At 41.8% G+C, this 26,299-nt stretch overlaps 1 protein-coding gene across 2 annotated transcripts in view; it reads right to left on the bottom strand.

Annotated features, from left to right (window-relative positions):
• LOC139762188 (cell adhesion molecule 1-like) overlaps positions 1–26,299 on the bottom strand; it is a 440,794-nt gene that overhangs the window by 110,583 nt on the left and 303,912 nt on the right. For both annotated transcript variants that reach the window (XM_071686834.1, XM_071686835.1), the window contains exon 5: positions 23,825–23,960. In XM_071686834.1, coding sequence (XP_071542935.1) covers positions 23,825–23,960 — 136 coding nt within the window. The remainder of the gene's footprint in view (positions 1–23,824; positions 23,961–26,299) is intronic.

Below are 26,299 nucleotides of genomic sequence, written 5' to 3' on the forward strand. Positions count from 1 at the left end.
TGTGTATGTGTAGGAAGAAAGGAAAGTGACTGGTTCTCAGTGAATGTAGGTTTGCGGCAGGGGTGTGTGAATTCTCCATGGTTGTTTATGGATGGGGTTGTTAGGGAGGTGAATACAAGAGTTTTGGAAAGATGGGCAAGTATGAAGTCTGTTGGGGATGAGAGAGCTTGGGAAGTGAGTCAGTTGTTGTTCGCTGATGACACAGCACTGGTGGCTGATTCATGTGAGAAACTGCAGAAGCTGGTGACTGAGTTTGGTAAAGTGTGTGAAAGAAGAAAGTTACGAGTAAATGTGAATAAGAGCAAGGTTATTAGGTACATTAAATAACCTTACATTAGGGACATTAGGTACATTAAATAACCTTACCAACCAGTCAGTAATACAGTCACCCCCTTTTTTAATAAATATATATATAAATGTGTGTGGATGTAACCAAGATGTGAAAAAAAGGAGAGATAGGTAGTATGTTTGAGGAAAGGAACCTGGATGTTTTGGCTCTGAGTGAAACGAAGCTCAAGGGTAAAGGGGAAGAGTGGTTTGGGAATGTCTTGGGAGTAAAGTCAGGGGTTAGTGAGAGGACAAGAGCAAGGGAAGGAGTAGCAGTACTCCTGAAACAGGAGTTGTGGAAGTATGTGATAGAATGTAAGAAAGTAAATTCTCGATTAATATGGGTAAAACTGAAAGTTGATGGAGAGAGATGGGTGATTATTGGTGCATATGCACCTGGGCATGAGAAGAAAGATCATGAGAGGCAAGTGTTTTGGGAGCAGCTATATGAGTGTGTTAGTGGTTTTGATGCACGAGACCGGGTTATAGTGTTGGGTGATTTGAATGCAAAGGTGAGTAATGTGGCAGTTGAGGGAATAATTGGTATACATGGGGTGTTCAGTGTTGTAAATGGAAATGGTGAAGAGCTTGTAGATTTATGTGCTGAAAAAGGACTGATGATTGGGAATACCTGGTTTAAAAAGCGAGATATACATAAGTATACTTATGTAAGTAGGAGAGATGGCCAGAGAGCGTTATTGGATTACGTGTTAATTGACAGGCGCGCAAAAGAGAGACTTTTGGATGTTAATGTGCTGAGAGGTGCAACTGGAGGGATGTCTGATCATTATCTTGTGGAGGCTAAGGTGAAGATTTGTATGGGTTTTCAGAAAAGAAGAGTGAATGTTGGGGTGAAGAGGGTGGTGAGAGTAAGTGAGCTTGGGAAGGAGACTTGTGTGAGGAAGTACCAGGAGAGACTGAGTACAGAATGGAAAAAGGTGAGAACAATGGAAGTAAGGGGAGTGGGGGAGGAATGGGATGTATTTAGGGAATACGTGATGGATTGCGCAAAAGATGCTTGTGGCATGAGAAGAGTGGGAGGTGGGTTGATTAGAAAGGGTAGTGAGTGGTGGGATGAACAAGTAAGAGCATTAGTGAAAGAGAAGAGAGAGGCATTTGGACGATTTTTGCAGGGAAAAAATGAAATTGAGTGGGAGACGTATAAAAGAAAGAGACAGGAGGTCGAGAAAGGTGCAAGAGGTGAAAAAAAGGGCAAATGAGAGTTGGGGTGAGAGAGTATCATTAAATTTTAGGGAGAATAAAAAGATGTTCTGGAAGGAGGTAAATAAAGTGCGTAAGACAAGGGAGCAAATGGGAACTTCAGTGAAGGGCGCAAATGGGGAGGTGATAACAAGTAGTGGTGATGTGAGAAGGAGATGGAGTGAGTATTTTGAAGGTTTGTTGAATGTGTTTGATGATAGAGTGGCAGATATAGGGTGTTTTGGTCGAGGTGGTGTGCAAAGTGCGAGGGTTAGGGAAAATGAGTTGGTAAACAGAGAAGAGGTAGTAAAAGCTTTGCGGAAGATGAAAGCCGGCAAGGCAGCAGGTTTGGATGGTATTGCAGTGGAATTTATTAAAAAAGGGGGTGACTGTATTGTTGACTGGTTGGTAAGGTTATTTAATGTATGTATGACTCATGGTGAGGTGCCTGAGGATTGGCGGAATGCATGCATGGTGCCACTGTACAAAGGCAAAGGGGATAAGAGTGAGTGCTCAAATTACAGAGGTATAAGTTTGTTGAGTATTCCTGGCAAATTATATGGGAGGGTATTGATTGAGAGGGTGAAGGCATGTACAGAGCATCAGATTGGGGAAGAGCAGTGTGGTTTCAGAAGTGGTAGAGGATGTGTGGATCAGGTGTTTGCTTTGAAGAATGTATGTGGGAAATACTTAGAAAAGCAAATGGATTTGTATGTAGCATTTATGGATCTGGAGAAGGCATATGATAGAGTTGATAGAGATGCTCTGTGGAAGGTATTAAGAATATATGGTGTGGGAGGCAAGTTGCTAGAAGCAGTGAAAAGTTTTTATCGAGGATGTAAGGCATGTGTACGTGTAGGAAGAGAGGAAAGTGATTGGTTCTCAGTGAATGTAGGTTTGCGGCAGGGGTGTGTGATGTCTCCATGGTTGTTTAATTTAATTTGTTTATGGATGGGGTTGTTAGGGAGGTGAATGCAAGAGTTTTGGAAAGAGGAGCAAGTATGAAGTCTGTTGGGGATGAGAGAGCTTGGGAAGTGAGTCAGTTGTTGTTCGCTGATGATACAGCGCTGGTGGCTGATTCATGTGAGAAACTGCAGAAGCTGGTGACTGAGTTTGGTAAAGTGTATGAAAGAAGAAAGTTAAGAGTAAATGTGAATAAGAGCAAGGTTATTAGGTACAGTAGGGTTGAGGGTCAATTCAATTGGGAGGTGAGTTTGAATGGAGAAAAACTGGAGGAAGTGAAGTGTTTTAGATATCTGGGAGTGGATCTGGCAGCGGATGGAACCATGGAAGCGGAAGTGGATCATAGGGTGGGAGAGGGGGCGAAAATTCTGGGAGCCTTGAAGAATGTGTGGAAGTCGAGAACATTATCTCAGAAAGCAAAAATGGGTATGTTTGAAGGAATAGTGGTTCCAACAATGTTGTATGGTTGCGAGGCGTGGACTATGGATAGAGTTGTGCGCAGGAGGATGGATGTGCTGGAAATGAGATGTTTGAGGACAATGTGTGGTGTGAGGTGGTTTGATCAAGTAAGTAACGTAAGGGTAAGAGAGATGTGTGGAAATAAAAAGAGCGTGGTTGAGAGAGCAGAAGAGGGTGTTTTGAAATGGTTTGGTCACATGGAGAGAATGAGTGAGGAAAGATTGACCAAGAGGATATATGTGTCGGAGGGGGAGGGAACGAGAAGAGGGAGACCAAATTGGAGGTGGAAAGATGGAGTGAAAAAGATTTTGTGTGATCGGGGCCTGAACATGCAGGAGGGTGAAAGGCGGGCAAAGAATAGAGTGAATTGGAGCGATGTGGTATACCGGGGTTGACGTGCTGTCAGTGGATTGAATCAAGGCATGTGTATGGGGGTGGGTTGGGCCATTTGTTTCGTCTGTTTCCTTGCGCTACCTCGCAAACGCGGGAGACAGCGGCAAAAAAAAAAAAAAAATATATATATATATATATATATATATATATATATATATATATATATATATATATATAGGGGAGAAAGAATACTTCCCACGTATTCCCTGCGTGTCGTAGAAGGCGACTAAAAGAGAAGGGAGCGGGGGGCTGGAAATCCTCCCCTCTCAGTTTTTTTTTAATTTTCCAAAAGAAAGAACAGAGAAGGGGGCCAGGTGAGGATATTCCCCCAAAGGTCCAGTCCTCTGTTCTTAATGTACCTTGCTGACGCGGGAAATGGCGAATAGTGTGAAAAAAAAAAATATATATATATATATATTTGGACGATTTTTGCAGGGAAAAAATGCAATTGAGTGGGAGACGTATAAAAAAAAGAGACAGGAGGTCAAGAGAAAGGTGCAAGAGGTGAAAAAAAGGGCAAATGAGAGTTGGGGTGAGAGAGTATCATTAAATTTTAGGGAGAATAAAAAGATGTTCTGGAAGGAGGTAAATAAAGTGCGTAAGACAAGGGAGCAAATGGGAACTTCAGTGAAGGGCGCAAATGGGGAGGTGATAACAAGTAGTGGTGATGTGAGAAGGAGATGGAGTGAGTATTTTGAAGGTTTGTTGAATGTGTTTGATGATAGAGTGGCAGATATAGGGTGTTTTGGTCGAGGTGGTGTGCAAAGTGAGAGGGTTAGGGAAAATGATTTGGTAAACAGAGAAGAGGTAGTGAAAGCTTTGCGGAAGATGAAAGCCGGCAAGGCAGCAGGTTTGGATGGTATTGCAGTGGAATTTATAAAAAAAGGGGGTGACTGTATTGTTGACTGGTTGGTAAGGTTATTTAATGTATGCATGACTCATGGTGAGGTGCCTGAGGATTGGCGGAATGCGTGCATAGTGCCATTGTACAAAGGCAAAGGGGATAAGAGTGAGTGCTCAAATTACAGAGGTATAAGTTTGTTGAGTATTCCTGGTAAATTATATGGGAGGGTATTGATTGAGAGGGTGAAGGCATGTACAGAGCATCAGATTGGGGAAGAGCAGTGTGGTTTCAGAAGTGGTAGAGGATGTGTGGATCAGGTGTTTGCTTTGAAGAATGTATGTGAGAAATACTTAGAAAAGCAAATGGATTTGTATGTAGCATTTATGGATCTGGAGAAGGCATATGATAGAGTTGATAGAGATGCTCTGTGGAAGGTATTAAGAATATATGGTGTGGGAGGAAAGTTGTTAGAAGCAGTGAAAAGTTTTTATCGAGGATGTAAGGCATGTGTACGTGTAGGAAGAGAGGAAAGTGATTGGTTCTCAGTGAATGTAGGTTTGCGGCAGGGGTGTGTGATGTCTCCATGGTTGATTAATGTGTTTATGGATGGGGTTGTTAGGGAGGTAAATGCAAGAGTTTTGGAAAGAGGGGCAAGTATGAAGTCTGTTGGGGATGAGAGAGCTTGGGAAGTGAGTCAGTTGTTGTTCGCTGATGATACAGCGCTGGTGGCTGATTCATGTGAGAAACTGCAGAAGCTGGTGACTGAGTTTGGTAAAGTGTGTGGAAGAAGAAAGTTAAGAGTAAATGTGAATAAGAGCAAGGTTATTAGGTACAGTAGGGTTGAGGGTCAAGTCAATTGGGAGGTGAGTTTGAATGGAGAAAAACTGGAGGAAGTGAAGTGTTTTAGATATCTGGGAGTGGATCTGGCAGCGGATGGAACCATGGAAGCGGAAGTGGATCATAGGGTGGGGGAGGGGGTGAAAATTCTGGGGGCCTTGAAGAATGTGTGGAAGTCGAGAACATTATCTCGGAAAGCAAAAATGGGTATGTTTGAAGGAATAGTGGTTCCAACAATGTTGTATGGTTGCGAGGCGTGGGCTATGGATAGAGTTGTGCGCAGGAGGATGGATGTGCTGGAAATGAGACGTTTGAGGACAATGTGTGGTGTGAGGTGGTTTGATCGAGTGAGTAACGTAAGGGTAAGAGAGATGTGTGGAAATAAAAAGAGCGTGGTTGAGAGAGCAGAAGAGGGTGTTTTGAAGTGGTTTGGGCACATGGAGAGAATGAGTGAGGAAAGATTGACCAAGAGGATATATGTGTCGGAGGTGGAGGGAACGAGGAGAAGAGGGAGACCAAATTGGAGGTGGAAAGATGGAGTGAAAAAGATTTTGTGTGATCGGGGCCTGAACATGCAGGAGGGTGAAAGGAGGGCAAGGAATAGAGTGAATTGGAGCGATGTGGTATACCGGGGTTGACGTGCTGTCAGTGGAATGAATCAAGGCATGTGAAGCGTCTGGGGTAAACCATGGAAAGCTGTGTAGGTATGTATATTTGCGTGTGTGGATGTATGTATATACATGTGTATGGGGTTGGGGGGGTTGGGCCATTTCTTTCGTCTGTTTCCTTGCGCAACCTCGCGAGACAGCGACAAAGTATAAAAAAAAAAAAAATATATATATATATATATATATATATATATATATATATATATATATATATATATATATATATATATATATATATAGGTTTGCGGCAGGGGTGTGTGATGTCTCCATGGTTGTTTAATTTGTTTATGGATGGGGTTGTTAGGGAGGTAAATGCAAGAGTTTTGGAAAGAGGGGCAAGTATGAAGTCTGTTGGGGATGAGAGAGCTTGGGAAGTGAGTCAGTTGTTGTTCACTGATGATACAGCGCTGGTGGCTGATTCATGTGAGAAACTGCAGAAGCTGGTGACTGAGTTTGGTAAAGTGTGTGGAAGAAGAAAGTTAAGAGTAAATGTGAATAAGAGCAAGGTTATTAGGTACAGTAGGGTTGAGGGTCAAGTCAATTGGGAGGTGAGTTTGAACGGAGAAAAACTGGAGGAAGTGAAGTGTTTTAGATATCTGGGAGTGGATCTGGCAGCGGATGGAACCATGGAAGCGGAAGTGGATCATAGGGTGGGGGAGGGGGCGAAAATTCTGGGGGCCTTGAAGAATGTGTGGAAGTCGAGAACATTATCTCGGAAAGCAAAAATGGGTATATTTGAAGGAATAGTGGTTCCAACAATGTTGTATGGTTGCGAGGCGTGGGCTATGGATAGAGTTGTGCGCAGGAGGATGGATGTGCTGGAAATGAGATGTTTGAGGACAATGTGTGGTGTGAGGTGGTTTGATCGAGTGAGTAACGTAAGGGTAAGAGAGATGTGTGGAAATAAAAAGAGCGTGGTTGAGAGAGCAGAAGAGGGTGTTTTGAAGTGGTTTGGGCACATGGAGAGGATGAGTGAGGAAAGATTGACCAAGAGGATATATGTGTAGGAGGTGGAGGGAGCAAGGAGAAGAGGGAGACCAAATTGGAGGTGGAAAGATGGAGTGGAAAAGATTTTGTGTGATCGGGGCCTGAACATGCAGGAGGGTGAAAGGAGGGCAAGGAATAGAGTGAATTGGAGCGATGTGGTATACCGGGGTTGACGTGCTGTCAGTGGATTGAATCAAGGTATGTGAAGCGTCTGGGGTAAACCATGGAAAGCTGTGTAGATATGTATATTTGCGTGTGTGGACGTATGTATATGCATGTGTATGGGGGGGGGGGTTGGGCCATTTCTTTCGTCTGTTTCCTTGCGCTACCTCGCAAATGCGGGAGACAGCGCCAAAGTATAAAAAAAAAAAAAAAAAAAAAAAATATATATATATATATATATATATATGGATGGTGTTGCAGTGTAATTTATTAAAAAAGGGGTGACTGTATAGTTGACTGGTTGGTAAGGTTATTTAATGTATGTATGACTCATGGTGAGGTGCCTGAGGATTGGCGGAATGCATGCATAGTGCCATTGTACAAAGGCAAAGGGGATAAGAGTGAGTGCTCAAATTACAGAGGTATAAGTTTGTTGAGTATTCCTGGTAAATTATATGGGAGGGTATTGATTGAGAGGGTGAAGGCATGTACAGAGCATCAGATTGGGGAAGAGCAGTTTGGTTTCAGAAGTGGTAGAGGATGTGTGGATCAGGTGTTTGCTTTGAAGAATGTATGTGAGAAATACTTAGAAAAGCAAATGGATTTGTATGTAGCATTTATGGATCTGGAGAAGGCATATGATAGAGTTGATAGAGATGCTCTGTGGAAGGTATTAAGAATATATGGTGTGGGATGCAAGTTGTTAGAAGCAGTGAAAAGTTTTTATCGAGGATGTAAGCCATGTGTATGTGTAGGAAGAGAGGAAAGTGATTGGTTCTCAGTGAATGTAGGTTTGCGGCAGGGGTGTGTGATGTCTCCATGGTTGTTTAATTTGTTTATGGATGGGGCTGTTAGGGAGGTGAATGCAAGAGTTTTGGAAGGAGGGGCAAGTATGAAGTCTGTTGTGGATGAGAGAGCTTGGGAAGTGAGTCAGTTGTTGTTCGCTGATGATACAGCGCTGGTGACTGATTCATGTGAGAAACTGCAGAAGCTGGTGACTGAGTTTGGTAAAGTGTGTGAAAGAAGAAAGTTAAGAGTAAATGTGAATAAGAGCAAGGTTATTAGGTAAAGGAGGGTTGAGAACATTATCTCGGAAAGCAAAAATGGCTATGTTTGAAGGAATAGTTGTTCCAACAATGTTGTATGGTTGCGAGGCTTGGGCTATGGATAGAGTTGTGCGCAGGAGGGTGGATGTGCTGGAAATGAGATGTTTGAGGACAATGTGTGGTGTGAGGTGGTTTGATCGAGTTAGTAATGTAAGGGTAAGAGAGATGTGTGGAAATAAAAAGAGCGTGGTTGAGAGAGCAGAAGAGGGTGTTTTGAAGTGGTTTGGGCACATGGAGAGAATGAGTGAGGAAAGATTGACCAAGAGGATATATGTGTCGGAGGTGGAGGGAATGAGGAGGAGTGGGAGACCAAATTGGAGGTGGAAAGATGGAGTGAAAAAGATTTTGTGTGATCGGGGCCTGAACATGCAGGAGGGTGAAAGGCGGGCAAGGACTAGAGTGAACTGGATCGATGTGGTATACCGGGGTTGACGTGCTGTCAGTGGATTGAATCAGGGCATGTGAAGCATCTGGGGTAAACCATGCAAAGTGTGTGGGGCCTGGATGTGGAAAGGGAGCTGTGTTTTCGGTGTATTATTATATGACAGCTAGAGACTGAATGTGAACGAATGGGGCCTTTGGTGTTTTTCCTAGCGCTACCTTGCACACATGAGGGGGGAGGGGGTTGTTATTGCATGTGTGGCGAGGTGGCGTTGGAAACAAATAAAGGCAGACAGTATGAATTATGTACATGTGTATATATGTATATGTCTGTGTGTGTATATATATGTGTACATTGAGATGTATAGGTATGTATATTGTGCGTGTGTGGACATGTATGTGTATACATGTGTATGTGGGCGGGTTGGGCCATTCTTTCGTCTGTTTCCTTGCGCTACCTCGCTAACGCAGGAGACAGCAATAAAGCAAATTAAATAAAGCAAAAATAAGATATTTACATTTATTTATTTTGCTTTGTCGCTGTCTCCCGTGTTAGCGAGGTAGCGCGAGGAAACAGACGAAAGAATGGCCCAACCCACCCACATACACATGTATACACATACACGTCCACACAAGCAAATATACATACCTATACATCTCAATGTATACATATATATACACACACAGACATATACATATATACACATGTACATAATTCATACTGTCAGCCTTTATTCATTCCCATCGCCACCTCGCCACACATGGAATAACAACCCCCTCCCCCCTCATGTGTGTGAGGTAGCGCTAGGAAAGACAACAAAGGCCACATTCGTTCACACTCAGTCTCTAGCTGTCATGTAATAATGCACCGAAACCACAGCTCAATACACACACACATATATATATATATATATATATTTATATATATATATATATATAAATATTATATATATATATATGGTATGTTTGAAGGAATAGTGGTTCCAACAATGTTGTATGGTTGCGAGGCGTGGGCTATGGATAGATTTGTGCGCAAGAGGATGGATGTGCTGGAAATGAGATGTTTGAGGACAATGTGTGGTGTGAGGTGGTTTGATCGAGTGAGTAACGTAAGGGTAAGAGAGATGTGTGGAAATAAAAAGAGCGTGGTTGAGAGAGCAGAAGAGGGTGTTTTGAAATGGTTTGGGCACATGGAGAGAATGAGTGAGGAAAGATTGACAAAGAAGACATATGTGTCAGAGGTGGAGGGAACGAGGAGAAGAGGGAGACCAAATTGGAGGTGGAAAGATGGAGTGAAAAAGATTTTGTGTGATCGGGGCCTGAACATGCAGGAGGGTGAAAGGCATACAAGGAATAGAGTGAATTGGAGCGATGTGGTATACCGGGGTTGACGTGCTGTCAGTGGATTGAATCAGGGCATGTGAAGCGTCTGGGGTAAACCATGGAAAGCTGTGTAGGTATGTATATTTGCGTGTGTGGACGTATGTATATGCATGTGTATGGGGGGGGGGGTTGGGCCATTTCTTTCGTCTGTTTCCTTGCGCTACCTCGCAAACGCGGGAGACAGCGGCAAAAAAAAAAAAAAATATATATATATATATTTTTTTTTTGCTTTGTCGCTGTCTCCTGCGTTTGCGAGGTAGCGCAAGGAAACAGACGAAAGAAATGGCCCAACCCACCCCATACACATGTATATACATACATCCACACACGCAAATATACATACCTATACATCTCAATGTATACATATATATACACACACAGACATATACATATATACACATGTACATAATTCATACTGTCAGCCTTTAATTCATTCCCATCGCCACCTCGCCACACATGGAATAACAACCCCTCCCCCCTCATGTGTGTGAGGTAGCGCTAGGAAAGACAACAAAGGCCACATTCGTTCACACTCAGTCTCTAGCTGTCATGTAATAATGCACCGAAACCACAGCTCAATACACACACACATATATATATATATAATATTTGGACGATTTTTGCAGGGAAAAAATGAAATTGAGTGGGAGACGTATAAAAGAAAGAGACAGGAGGTCGAGAAAGGTGCAAGAGGTGAAAAAAAGGGCAAATGAGAGTTGGGGTGAGAGAGCATCATTAAATTCTAGGGAGAATAAAAAGATGTTCTGGAAGGAGGTAAATAAAGTGCGTAAGACAAGGGAGCAAATGGGAACTTCAGTGAAGGGCGCAAATGGGGAGGTGATAACAAGTAGTGGTGATGTGAGAAGGAGATGGAGTGAGTATTTTGAAGGTTTGTTGAATGTGTTTGATGATAGAGTGGCAGATATAGGGTGTTTTGGTCGAGGTGGTGTGCAAAGTGAGAGGGTTAGGGAAAATGATTTGGTAAACAGAGAAGAGGTAGTAAAAGCTTTGCGGAAGATGAAAGCCGGCAAGGCAGCAGGTTTGGATGGTATTGCAATGGAATTCATTAAAAAAGGGGGTGACTGTATTGTTGACTGGTTGGTAAGGTTATTTAATGTATGTATGACTCATGGTGAGGTGCCTGAGGATTGGCGGAATGCATGCATAGTGCCATTGTACAAAGGCAAAGGGGATAAGAGTGAGTGCTCAAATTACAGAGGTATAAGTTTGTTGAGTATTCTGGCAAATTATATGGGAGGGTATTGATTGAGAGGGTGAAGGCATGTACAGAGCATCAGATTGGGGAAGAGCAGTGTGGTTTCAGAAGTGGTAGAGGATGTGTGGATCAGGTGTTTGCTTTGAAGAATGTATGTGGGAAATACTTAGAAAAGCAAATGGATTTGTATGTAGCATTTATGGATCTGGAGAAGGCATATGATAGAGTTGATAGAGATGCTCTGTGGAAGGTATTAAGAATATATGGTGTGGGAAGCAAGTTGTTAGAAGCAGTGAAAAGTTTTTATCGAGGATGTAAGGCATGTGTATGTGTAGGAAGAGAGGAAAGTGATTGGTTCTCAGTGAATGTAGGTTTGCGGCAGGGGTGTGTGATGTCTCCATGGTTGTTTAATTTAATTTGTTTATGGATGGGGTTGTTAGGGAGGTAAATGCAAGAGTTTTGGAAAGAGGGGCAAGTATGAAGTCTGTTGGGGTGAGAGAGCATCATTAAATTCTAGGGAGAATAAAAAGATGTTCTGGAAGGAGGTAAATAAAGTGCGTAAGACAAGGGAGCAAATGGGAACTTCAGTGAAGGGCGCAAATGGGGAGGTGATAACAAGTAGTGGTGATGTGAGAAGGAGATGGAGTGAGTATTTTGAAGGTTTGTTGAATGTGTTTGATGATAGAGTGGCAGATATAGGGTGTTTTGGTCGAGGTGGTGTGCAAAGTGAGAGGGTTAGGGAAAATGATTTGGTAAACAGAGAAGAGGTAGTAAAAGCTTTGCGGAAGATGAAAGCCGGCAAGGCAGCAGGTTTGGATGGTATTGCAATGGAATTCATTAAAAAAGGGGGTGACTGTATTGTTGACTGGTTGGTAAGGTTATTTAATGTATGTATGACTCATGGTGAGGTGCCTGAGGATTGGCGGAATGCATGCATAGTGCCATTGTACAAAGGCAAAGGGGATAAGAGTGAGTGCTCAAATTACAGAGGTATAAGTTTGTTGAGTATTCTGGCAAATTATATGGGAGGGTATTGATTGAGAGGGTGAAGGCATGTACAGAGCATCAGATTGGGGAAGAGCAGTGTGGTTTCAGAAGTGGTAGAGGATGTGTGGATCAGGTGTTTGCTTTGAAGAATGTATGTGAGAAATACTTAGAAAAGCAAATGGATTTGTATGTAGCATTTATGGATCTGGAGAAGGCATATGATAGAGTTGATAGAGATGCTCTGTGGAAGGTATTAAGAATATATGGTGTGGGAAGCAAGTTGTTAGAAGCAGTGAAAAGTTTTTATCGAGGATGTAAGGCATGTGTATGTGTAGGAAGAGAGGAAAGTGATTGGTTCTCAGTGAATGTAGGTTTGCGGCAGGGGTGTGTGATGTCTCCATGGTTGTTTAATTTAATTTGTTTATGGATGGGGTTGTTAGGGAGGTGAATGCAAGAGTTTTGGAAAGAGGGGCAAGTATGAAGTCTGTTGGGGTGAGAGAGTATCATTAAATTTTAGGGAGAATAAAAAGATGTTCTGGAAGGAGGTAAATAAAGTGCGTAAGACAAGGGAGCAAATGGGAACTTCAGTGAAGGGCGCAAATGGGGAGGTGATAACAAGTAGTGGTGATGTGAGAAGGAGATGGAGTGAGTATTTTGAAGGTTTGTTGAATGTGTTTGATGATAGAGTGGCAGATATAGGGTGTTTTGGTCGAGGTGGTGTGCAAAGTGAGAGGGTTAGGGAAAATGATTTGGTAAACAGAGAAGAGGTAGTAAAAGCTTTGCGGAAGATGAAAGCCGGCAAGGCAGCAGGTTTGGATGGTATTGCAATGGAATTCATTAAAAAAGGGGGTGACTGTATTGTTGACTGGTTGGTAAGGTTATTTAATGTATGTATGACTCATGGTGAGGTGCCTGAGGATTGGCGGAATGCATGCATAGTGCCATTGTACAAAGGCAAAGGGGATAAGAGTGAGTGCTCAAATTACAGAGGTATAAGTTTGTTGAGTATTCTGGCAAATTATATGGGAGGGTATTGATTGAGAGGGTGAAGGCATGTACAGAGCATCAGATTGGGGAAGAGCAGTGTGGTTTCAGAAGTGGTAGAGGATGTGTGGATCAGGTGTTTGCTTTGAAGAATGTATGTGAGAAATACTTAGAAAAGCAAATGGATTTGTATGTAGCATTTATGGATCTGGAGAAGGCATATGATAGAGTTGATAGAGATGCTCTGTGGAAGGTATTAAGAATATATGGTGTGGGAAGCAAGTTGTTAGAAGCAGTGAGAAGCTTTTATTGAGGATGTAAAGTATGTGTACGAATAGGAAGAGAGGAAAGTGATTTGGTTCTCAGGGAATGTCAGTTTGCGGCAGGGGTGCGTGATGTCTCCATGGTTGTTTAATTTGTTTATGGATGGGGTTGTTAGGGAGGTGAATGCAAGAGTTTTGGAGAGAGGGGCAAGTATGAAGTCTGTTGTGGATGAGAGGGCTTGGAAGTCAATCACTTGTTGTTCACTGATGATACAGCACTGGTGGCTGATTCAGGTAAGAAACGGCAGAAGCTGGTGATTGAGTTTGGTAAAGTGTATGAACGAAGAAAGATGAGAGTAAATGTGAATAAGAGCAAGGTTATTAGATACAGTAGGGTTGGGGACAAGTCAACTGGGAGTTAAGTTTGAATGGAGAAAAACTGGAGGAAGTGAAGTGTATTAGATATCTAGGAGTGGATTTGGCAGCAGATAGAACCATGGAAGCAGAAGTGAGTCACAGGGTGGGGGAGGGGGCAAAACTTCGGGGAGCGTTGTAAAATGAGTGGAAGTCAAGAACATTATCTCGGAAAGCAAAATTGGGTATGTCTGAAGGAACAGTGGTTCCAACAATGTTGTATGGTTGCGAGGAGTGGGATATAGATAGGGTTGTGCTGAGGAGGGTGGATGTGTTGGAAATGAGATGTTTGAGGATAATATGTGGTGTGAGGTGGTCTGATTGAGTAAGTAATGAAAGGGTAAGAAAATGTGTGGTAATAAAAAGAGTGTGGTTAAGAGAGCAGAAGAGGGTGTATTGAAATGGTTTGCTCACATGGAGAGAATGAGTGAGGAAAGATTGACAAAGAAGACATATGTGTCAGAGGTGGAGGGAACGGGAAGTGGGAGACCAAATTGAAGATGGAAGGATGGAGTGAAAAAGATTTTGAGCAATCAGGGCCTGAACATGAAGGAGGGTGAAAGGCATACAAGGAATAGAGTGAATTGGAACAATTGCCTTTGTACAATGGCACTACGCAAACATTCCGCCAATCCTCAGGCACCTCACCATGAGTCATAAATACATTAATTAAACTTACCAACCAGTCAACAACACAGTCACCCCCTCTCTTAAATAATTCCACTGGAATACCATCCAAACCTGCTGCCTTGCCAGCTTTCATCTTCCACAAAGCTTTTACTATCTCTTCTCTGTTTACCAAATCATTTTCCCTAACCCTCTCACTTTGCACACCACCTCAACCAAAACACCCTATATCTACCACTCTATCATCAAACACATTCAACAAACCCTCAAAATACTCACTCCATCTCCTTCTCACATCACCACTACTTGTTATCACCTCACCATTAGCCCCCTTCACTGATGTTCCCATTTGTTCCATTGTCTTACGCACTTTATTTACCTCCTTTCAAAACATCTTTTTATTCTCCCTAATATTTAGTGATACTCTCTCACCCCAACTCTCATTTGCCCTCTTTTTCACCTCTTGCACCTTTCTCTTGACCTCCTGCCTCTTTCTTTTATACATCTCCCACTCATTTGCATTATTTCCCTGCAAAAATCGTCCAAATGCCTCTCTCTTCTCTTTCACTCATAATCTTCCTTCTTCACCGCACCACTCACTACCCTTTCTAATCTGCCCACCTCCCACGCTTCTCATAACACAAAAATCTTTTGCGCAAGCCATCACTGCTTCCCTAAATACATCCCATTCCTCCCCCACTCCCCTCATATCCTTTGTTCTCATCTTTTCCCATTCTGTACTCAGTCTCTCCTGATGCTTCCTCACACAAGTCTCCTTCCCAAGCTCACTTACTCTCACCATTCTCTATTCTTTTCTGAAAACCTCTACAAATCTAATCTTTGCCTTTGCCTCCACAAGATAATGATCAGACATCCCTCCAGTTGCACCTCTCAGTACGTTAACATCCAAAAGTCTCTCTTTCCCATGCCTATCAATTAACATGTAATCCAATGACGCTCTCTGGCCATCTCTCCTACTTACATACGTATACTTATGTATATCTCCGTTTTTAAACCAGGTTATTCCCAATCACCTGTCATTTTTCAGCACATAAATCTACAAGCTCTTCACTATTTCCATTTACAACACTGAACACCCAATGTACACCAATTATGCCCTCAACTGCCACATTACTCACCTTTCCATTCAAATCACTCATCACTATAACCCGGTCTCGTGCATCAAAACTACTAACACACTCACTCAGCTGCTCTCAAAACACCCGCCTCTCAAGATCTTTCTTCTCATGCCCAGGTGCATATGCACCAATAATCACCCATCTCTCTCCATCAACTTTCAGTTTTACCCATATCAATCTAGAGTTTACTTTCTTACACTCTATTACATACTCCCACCACTCCTGTCTCAGGAGTAGTGCTACTCCTTCCCTTGCTCTTGTCCTCTCACTAACCCCTGACCCTACACCCAAGACATTTCCAAACCACTCTTCCCCTTTACCCTTGAGCTTCGTTTAACTGAGAGCCAAATCATCCAGGTTCCTTTCCTCAAACATACTACCTATCTCTCCTTTTTTCTCATCTTGGTTACATCCACACACATTTAGACACCCCAATCTGAGCCTTTGAGGAGGATGAGCACTCCACGTGTGACTCCTTCTTCTGTTTCCCCTTTTAGAAAGTTAAAATACAAGGAGGTGAGGGTTTCCAGCCCCCCGCTCCTGTCCCCTTTAGTTGCCTTCTACGATACGTGAGGAATGCGTGGGAAGTATTCTTTCTCCCCTATCCCCCCCCCCCCCTCTCTCTCTCTCTCTCTCTCTCTCTCTCTCTCTCTCTCTCTATATATATATATATATATATATATATATACATATATCTCTGGGGATAGGGGAGAAAGAATACTTCCCACATATTTCCTGTGTGTCGTAGAAAGCGACTAAAAGGGGAGGGAGCAGGAGGCTGGAAATCCTCCCCTCTCGCTTTTAGATTTTCTAAAAGAAGGAACAGAGAACGGGGCCAAGTGAGGATATTCACTCAAAGGCTCAGTATGAAAAAAATATATATATATATATATATATTTTTTTTTTGCTTTGTCGCTGTCTCCTGCGTTTGCGAGGTAGCGCAAGGAAACAGACGAAAGAAATGGCCCAACCCACCCCCATACACATGTATATACATACATCCACACACGCAAATATACATACCTACACAGCTTTCCATGGTTTACCCCAGACGCTTCACATGCCCTGATTCAATCCACTGACAGCACGTCAACCCCGGTATACCACATCGATCCAATTCACTCTATTTCTTGCCCTCCTTTCACCCTCCTGCATGTTCAGGCCCCAATCACACAAAATCTTTTTCACTCCATCTTTCCACCTCCAATTTGGTCTCCCACTTCTCCTCGTTCCCTCCACCTCCGACACATATATCCTCTTAGTCAATCTTTCCTCACTCATTCTCTCCATGTGCCCAATCCATTTCAAAACACCCTCTTCTGCTCTCTCAACCACGCTCTTTTTATTTCCACACATCTCTCTTACCCTTACGTTACTTACTCGATCAAACCACCTCACACCACACATTGTCCTCAAACATCTCATTTCCAGCACATCCATCCTCCTGCGCACAACTCTATCCATAGCCCACGCCTCACAACCATACAACATTGTTGGAACCACTATTCCTTCAAACATACCCAATTTTGCTTTCCGAGATAGTGTTCTCGACTTCCACACATTCTTCAAGGCTCCCAGGATTTTCGCCCCCTCCCCCACCCTATGATCCACTTCCGCTTCCATGGTTCCATCCGCTGCCAGATTCACTCCCAGATATCTAAAACACTTTACTTCCTCCAGTTTTGCTCCATTCAAACTTACCTCCCAATTGACTTGACCCTCAACCCTATTGTACCTAATAACCTTGCTCTTATTCACATTTACTCTTAACTTTCTTCTTTCACACACTTTACCAAACTCAGTCACCAGCTTCTGCAGTTTCTCACATGAATCAGCCACCAGCGCTGTATCATCAGCGAACAACAACTGACTCACTTCCCAAGCTCTCTCATCCACAACAGACTTCATACTTGCCCCTCTTTCCAAAACTCTTGCATTCACCTCCCTAACAACCCCATCCATAAACAAATTAAACAACCATGGAGACATCACACACCCCTGCCGCAAACCTACATTCACTGAGAACCAATCACTTTCCTCTCTTCCTACACGTACACATGCCTTACATCCTCGATAAAAACTTTTCACTGCTTCTAACAACTTGCCTCCCACACCATATATTCTTAATACCTTCCACAGAGCATCTCTATCAACTCTATCATATGCCTTCTCTAGATCCATAAATGCTACATACAAATCCATTTGCTTTTCTAAGTATTTCTCACATACATTCTTCAAAGCAAACACCTGATCCACACATCCTCTACCACTTCTGAAACCACACTGCTCTTCCCCAATCTGATGCTCTGTACATGCCTTCACCCTCTCAATCAACACCCTCCCATATAATTTACCAGGAATACTCAACAAACTTATACCTCTGTAATTTGAGCACTCACTCTTATCCCCTTTGCCTTTGTACAATGGCACTATGCATGCATTCTGCCAATCCTCAGGCACCTCACCATGAGTCATACATACATTAAATAACCTTACCAACCAGTCAATAATACAGTCACCCCCTTTTTTAATAAATTCCACTGCAATACCACCCAAACCTGCTGCCTTGCCGGCTTTCATCTTCTGCAAAGCTTTTACTACCTCTTCTCTGTTTACCAAATCATTTTCCCTAACCCTCTCACTTTGCACACCACCTCGACCAAAATACCCTACATCTGCCAGTCTATCATCAAACACACTCAACAAACCTTCAAAATACTCACTCCATCTCCTTCTCACATCACCACTACTTGTTATCACCTCACCATTAGCCCCCTTCACTGAAGTTCCCATTTGCTCCTTTGTCTTACGCACTTTATTTACCTCCTTCCAAAACATCTTTTTATTCTCCCTAAAATTTAATGATACTCTCTCACCCCAACTCTCATTTGCCCTCTTTTTCACCTCTTGCACCTTTCTCTTGACCTCCTGTCTCTTTCTTTTATACATCTCCCACTCATTTGCATTTTTTCCCTGCAAAAATCGTCCAAATGCCTCTCTCTTCTCTTCACTAATAATCTTACTTCTTCATCCCACCATTCGCTACCCTTTCTAATCAACCCACCTCCCACGCTTCTCATGCCACAAGCATCTTTTGCGCAAGCCATTACTGCTTCCCTAAATACATCCCATTCCTCCCCCACTCCCCTTACCTCCTTTGTTCTCACCTTTTTCCATTCTGCACTCAGGCTCTCCTAGTACTTCCTCACACAAGTCTTTTCTGCCTATTCCCAAGGATATCATATTTCATGGGGACATCTGGATTTATGCACATCTGATTAACGCCATTCTTTGAATAATGCACACGGTTCATTTACACCTTTTATAATTTACATGTGCTTAAGTATGAAATAATGCAATCATCACTGGTCTGGCAAAGGAGCAGTGTTATGTTGCCAGTGTGATATAAGAAGTGCACATATGCAAGACATGGATACAGTCTTAAGTCATGGAATGCTACAGTATTTTGTGTTGCACTATACTGAATATTGAATGTATTTCAACCCTTGCATCAGGACACCAAAGCACCTCAAGGTCCTTTAGTTCTGGTGGTGCTAAGAAGTATAAGGCCTCACCATTGACAATCAAATGTATGTGTTCAAATGTTATGAGAGAGGTGAACGAACAGCTGACATTAAACATAACCTAGGACTTAGTAAATCTACTTTAAGGACTACTTGTGATAGCACAGAGAGGATCAAGGGGACTGTCAAGAGTGGAACACTGATCAGTGCATCACCTCTTACTCCCAAAGTTTGATTATAGAGAGAGTGGAATGAAAGTGTATACTATACAGTATATATTTCCTGGTATGTGTACTCTAGTTTTTCACTCATATAATATTCAGTACTGTCTTATTAATAACAAAACCCAGTAATCTCCATTACTTACATTATCTGATTTGGGCGTTTTTGACTGAAGCAACTATTTTCAAGACTATAATTATTATGTAAATCAAGAGGTCCCTGTAATTATCATTATTACATAACTCAAGGAACCCTTTTCCAGAGGCTCCAGCAGCTCAATGGCTGCATTTTTAAAAGATGGACTCTTGATGAATGGGAAGTTCTCCAACTAAATTTTAGTCCAATGGTACAACCTTGCCAACAAACAGAATTATCACAAGCAGGCAGAGTCTGGTAATATGATACCTTACCTTACCTTACCTTCTGCCTTATGAGGGAGCACTCCTGTAGCACTCTGGAAGCTGGCAACATCAACCAGTTGGCCCAAAGTTCTTATAGTTGTGGTGTGTATGCGTCTAAGTGCAGAAAATGCAGGGCAAGTGAGTAGGAAGTTCTTGGTGTCTTCTTTAAAGTGGCTGCATCATGGGCATGAAGGGTCTTGGAATATGTTGAAACTGTGTTTGTAGTGTTGCAGTAATGTAAGATGTCCAGAATGTAAGCAGGAGTGTGTGATTTGTGTTTGTATCGGGCATGCAGTTTCTGCTAAGTGTATGTATGGTGGGTTGTTTAGAGCCTGTCAGGTTATTTTAGAGTGTTTGTCCTTTGTCAGTGTTATATTTGTAGGGGACGGGGGCATCTATGAGTTGAGGTTAGAAAAGTGTGAGGCAGGGGTAAACATTTTACTTCTACCTAGAGGATGGTGTCTAGTTATAGTGTTTGGATATGAGCAAAGTGCTGTTAGATAGAACTGAACATTCCAAGCTGGGACTGTATTGGGAGGATCCTTTTTTCAACGTGAAGGTGTTGAGTGTCTGCAATTGCTTGTAGTCAATGACTGTTCTAAGCGCACTACTTTGTGTGGTTTGCAGCTTTACTACATTTGCTCTTCAGAGCATGGGAGACCATGTGAAGCATAGTTTAAAGTACAGCACATGAATTGTTTGTAGCGAATGTTAGGGGATTCTTTGGCAAGGTCCCTTTACCTTTACATTTTTCCTATTTACATAAGCTTATGTTTTGAATGATGCAATCATTGTTGGGCTGGCAGCACAGTGGTGTGGCATTGACAGCACTGTAGAAGAAGTGTGGGTATGTGAGGTGCAGGCGTTGTGTGAGAAGTGTGAACGTGCATGGCATGAATATGCAGTCTATAGTCAAAGACTGCTTCAGTATATTGTATACTGGACATTTTTGCCCCTGGCATTATGCCACTAAAGCATCTTTTATTTCTCCTAGAACCAGTCGTGCTAAGAAGCATAAGACTAACACAACTGAGGTTAAGATGAATGTGACCAAACATTATGAGAAAGGAGCTATAGAGAAATCCATCACAAAAAGGTGATGAAGGCTTAATAGACAACCTAAGATTTCTTTCTGAAGAAAAGGGCACCTGCAAGTAGGATCAACCATCAAAAATCTAGTGACATAATAGATGAATCCCCTCGAGCATAACCACCTTCATGAACTATGTCATCTGACCAAGATAAACACTTTCCCTAGTAACTCCACACATCTCCTCCCCTTCCATCAGCACCAGCGAGCAAATATGGAACAACAGTATATGCAAGTGTTAGAATCAAGTTTGTTATTTTCTGCTTTTATTCTCTTTTTTTTTTCTAAGTTGGAAGATCCAGTCAGGGACAAAAGTCCACATCAAGGCCAAGCCTTAATTGAGATATAGAGATGATTATGAAAGGGAAAAAGAAGAGACAAGGGAAAGTATTTATGAACTCTGGAGGAAGTGAAAAACCTATCTTTTAAAATGTGCCAGGTCATAATCATTGGGAAAGACATGAAAATGTGGAGAGTTTCAAAGCTTTGAGGTGTAGGAAAAGAAATGGTTATCAAAATAGCCCACCCTTGAGTTGCCAATGGCCACACAGTAATCATGATGCAACAGCTTGCTGAGTATAGCTAGCAGTGGGGACACACAAGCAGCCAGCTCTCAGGAGCAAAAACCAATGGAGGAGGGAAAGTGAATCAATATCACTGCTTAAGGAAAGAGGCTCAAGTTAGGAAGATAGCTTGGGAGAGTTTTTAAGTTGAGCTGCTTTCAAATCAACTCTGTCAAGTAAGGATGCAGAGCTAAAAGCACCCCAGATGTGAGAGCAGTACTCCATAAAAGGATGACTAAATCCCTTAAATAAACAGAGCAACTGTCCAGAAGAAAAGATATTTCAACATCTAAACAGACACCGAGTTTCTTAAGAGTCAGACTTAGCTATTCCTGTAAAGTAGGGTTTCTAAGAAAGAGTGGATGTTACAGTGATACCAAGTATGGTCACCGAGTCAAGGTGGAATTACAGAACCATCAAAGGAGAAATGAGAGTGTGAGCAGTTTTTGATAGAGATGGGTAGAAAGTGGGTTTTGAAGGCATTAAATGTAGCTAGATTATGTGTATCCCACTGAGATATTCTATTCAAGTCTGAATCTATTGAGGAAGCTGTGTAAAGATGAGATGCAGATCAAGCAAAACAGGCGGAGAACTGAAGGATGTGGATGAATGCAGTGTTGAGTCGTTAGCATACGAGTAAATCTGGTTATGTGTGAAGAAGAAATTGTTGAAAAAAGGAGAAAAAGTGTAGAGGACAGACCAGAACCTTGAGAATAATAGTTCATATTTTTTTAAATAATGGCCTACTTGCTAGGTGAAAAGACTGCAAAACACCTTTAGGCTTTAGCATAATTTAGTCATAAAAAGTAGTTTAATATTTCTTTTTATACAGATGCTTGATATCTCAAGAATGATTGAAATCACAATTTGCACGATTACAATTTTTTGGTATTAGGTGGATTTATAAGTTATTTGTTGATTTCTTTTTTTACTTTCTTACACTCATATTGTAAACTAAAGATGGCTATGCCTGTGATCTTGCTTTGTTTATGAGCTTGCTGCTACCCCAATTAAGGATCTTTTATTAAGATCATATGACAGTTAAAAAAAAGAGAAATTAAGGTTGGCCCATTTAAGTTGTTTGACCAAGGGCCTGTGCTGACTCTCAATGCATTTGCTATTACTCAAACAATAACAGCATAAGCTTCATCTAACTCATAATCCATAATGTCTACAACACTATTCTTCCCTATATACCACATCATCCTTGATAACCAGGTACCCAACACTGAAAGCTCTTCAAAATCTCTATTATAATATATCTGTTGGAGCACCTAGCAGATGTTGCTAGATATCTGAAGCCAATCACCACTGCAAACACCTAAGGTCTACAATAACAACAAAAGGCAAGGTGTCACAAAATTTTTCATGAATGGTATGGTTATCTGTATCGACACCTTCATGTGCCATATGTTCCAAAGCAATGTTCATGGAAGAATTCTGCATATTAACTGTTATACATCATACTTAAAATACTTACTTCCTGCAACAAGAGTCCCTTCAATCTTTATGAGGCTCCCACAGCATTCAAGAAGATGGCCATGTCCACCAGTCGGATACATAGGTCATAAAGTGCTGTGATGCTGTGTGTGCATCTATGTGCAGACTGCAGGGCAATTGAGCAATAAGTGTAGTGTCTTCCTTATGGTAGTTGCATCATGGGTAAGAATGTTCTTGGGATTTGATGATTTTTTTTTTGCATGTTTTTTCTTCTGTGATGGGTGATGTCCAGAGTGCAGATTGGAGAGAGTAACTCACGTTTGTCTGGGGAGTGTGGTTTCTTATGGGTAAGAGTCTGTTGGACTGAAGTTTAAGGGCAGGCTGGGAGGTCAGGTGTTTAGTGTGCGCTAAATCATTCTAGTATATGTGTTTTGTCGATGTTATTTGTTGGGTGAGGGGATATGTGAGTATAGGTTACTGAAGTGTGGGGCAAAGGTAAGCTTTTTATTTTTACTAGGGGTTGGTGGTTAGTTATACAATGGTTTGCAAAAATTTGAATGCTGAGAATGCTGGAGTGGGACTATATCAGGAGGAACTTTGTTTATTATGGTAACTAGTCAGCCAGTGATTGTTCAGACCGCAATATTCTGTGCAGTTTGCAGTTTTATCATACCTGCTTTTGACAGCATGGAGATGAGCAGGCAGGTAAGGAAGGCATAGTTTAAGATGGAGCAGATGAATTATTTGTATGTGATGCTGAAGGATGCTTTTTCTTGTCCAAATTGGGTGCCTGATAATGTTCTGAGGGCTTTTAGTTTTCTGTGTTGGTTTCGAGTTGATATCAATGATGTCAGGGACGACTGTCATTTGAATGCTATTTGTAATAACTTAAATGGTTGGCATTTTGTTCTGTGGGAGGGACTGTACAATTCAATATTCATTTCCATATGTATACTGAAAGTCTGAAAATATTAACATTAATTGATACTTGAGAATCTGCATCTCTGTACAGTAACTTTCATGCAGTAATCATAAAGGACATCCACTTTATGGCTATGTTTCTTACTACTAAAGCCAAAAATATATAAACCTAACATCGACTACAGGTCCTGTGGTAAAGACTTGTCAACTGGCACCATGCCAATAAGAAAACTTACATGTCAAAACATGCCTATAAGCCAAAATTGAACATTATGACCTAAACTAAAGCAAAGCAATAATATAAAGCAACACCTTAAGCTTACCAACAACCGTCATGGTTTCTGTCATCTCTTTCTCCATAAAGTCTGGCCACTCTGTGGTGACTTTACACTTATAAGAACCAGAGGCACTCAAGTCCACATTTCTCAGCATAACTTTTTCTCCTGTTGATCCCTCTTTCTGTGGGTAGTATACAAGAAATCAAAATATAGCTCTGATGTAGTAAAACACTCATTCACTCACAATTCAAAACACAAAAGAAAATCAATATTACCAATGCATGCCACTTTCTTTCACTGCTTATAGTTTCACTAGTACAGGCCCTATGATCAGTAAAACACTACAAATACCATAGACAGATAATATTGTTATTGTGCTGCTAGACAATTACAATTTAAACCAGGCCCTGAAAGTATAGACTCAGCATTATTTCCACTACTTACAATACTTTTAAGCAATCTAACAAAAATCAGTACTACCTCTTGTAGGGGTACAGTAAAAACCAATTCAAGTTTTATTATGTTCACCATTAAAAAAAAAGGGGTGTATAGTAAAGTAAATGCATACATTAAATCAAGCATACATTAAATCAACACAAGGTAAAAGATAAGGTAGATGTTCACACTTGCCATAAAGAAAAGCATCACCCCATTGGTTAAGGGCATTCTGACAATCCATTATAAATTCACAACCCTCAGGAATTCCTTATCCCTGTGTTTAACATGCTTTTGTTACTTTGTATGGCTTGATTATGTCTATAATCCAGTATTCTATGAGTTAAACCTCTATATCTTCACTACTCCCTGGATTTCACCATCTCCAAACCTTCACTAACCAAAGCTACTTTACAAAATAAACGAATTATTCCCAGTCCTTAATTATCACTATAACTGCACTTCTCCCACAAGTCAATGTACAGATCAGGTGAAGCAGCAGTCCATTTAATCATCTAACTACAGCAATAACTTTCATGTGGTACAGATAGGGCTCAAACTGAGGAGGGGTGGCATTCCCCCCTTGTTAATTCAAAATCAACTTATCATCCCCTGTTGTCTACAAAATGGAACAGCTACTATTTCTGCAATGTGATTTCCCTTACATGTTATTCACATTTTTTCTTTATTATTTTCACATATATATGTATCCTTGCGCGACCTCGCTAACACAGAGACAGCAAGAAAGTATAATACATAAATAAATAATATGTATATATATATATCTTTTTTTTTGCTTTGTCGCTGTCTCCCGCGTTTGCGAGGTAGTGCAAGGAAACAGACGAAAGAAATGGCCCAACCCACCCCCATACACATGTATATACATACGTCCACACACGCAAATATACATACCTACACAGCTTTCCATGGTTTACCCCAGACGCTTCACATGCCCTGATTCAATCCACTGACAGCACGTCAACCCCGGTATACCACATCGATCCAATTCACTCTATTCCTTGCCCTCCTTTCACCCTCCTGCATGTTCAGGCCCCGATCACACAAAATCTTTTTCACTCCATCTTTCCACCTCCAATTTGGTCTCCCACTTCTCGTTCCCTCCACCTCCGACACATATATCCTCTTGGTCAATCTTTCCTCACTCATTCTCTCCATGTGCCCAAACCATTTCAAAACACCCTCTTCTGCTCTCTCAACCACGCTCTTTTTATTTCCACACATCTCTCTTACCCTTACGTTACTTACTCGATCAAACCACCTCACACCACACACTGTCCTCAAACATCTCATTTCCAGCACATCCATCCTCCTGCGCACAACTCTATCCATAGCCCACGCCTCGCAACCATACAACATTGTTGGAACCACTATTCCTTCAAACATACCCATTTTTGCTTTCCGAGATAATGTTCTCGACTTCCATACATTCTTCAAGGCTCCCAGGATTTTCGCCCCCTTCCCCACCCTATGATTCACTTCTGTTCCATGGTTCCATCCGCTGCCAGATCCACTCCCAGATATCTAAAACACTTTACTTCCTCCAGTTTTTCTCCATTCAAACTTACCTCCCAATTGACTTGACCCTCAACCCTACTGTACCTAATAACCTTGCTCTTATTCACATTTACTCTTAACTTTCTTCTTTCACACACTTTTACCAAACTCAGTCACCAGCTTCTGCAGTTTCTCACATGAATCAGCCACCAGCACTGTATCATCAGCGAACAACAACTGACTCACTTCCCAAGCTCTCTCATCCACAACAGACTTCATACTTGCCCCTCTTTCCAAAACTCTTGCATTCACCTCCCTAACAACCCCATCCATAAACAAATTAAACAACAATGGAGACATCACACACCCCTGCCGCAAACCTACATTCACTGAGAACCAATCACTTTCCTCTCTTCCTACACGTACACATGCCTTACATCCTCGATAAAAACTTTTCACTGCTTCTAACAACTTGCCTCCCACACCATATATTCTTAATACCTTCCACAGAGCATCTCTATCAACTCTATCATATGCCTTCTCCAGATCCATAAATGCTACATACAAATC

This window comes from Panulirus ornatus, chromosome 3 (genome assembly GCF_036320965.1).
Source record: "Panulirus ornatus isolate Po-2019 chromosome 3, ASM3632096v1, whole genome shotgun sequence".
NCBI classification, from domain to species: Eukaryota; Metazoa; Arthropoda; class Malacostraca; order Decapoda; family Palinuridae; genus Panulirus; species Panulirus ornatus.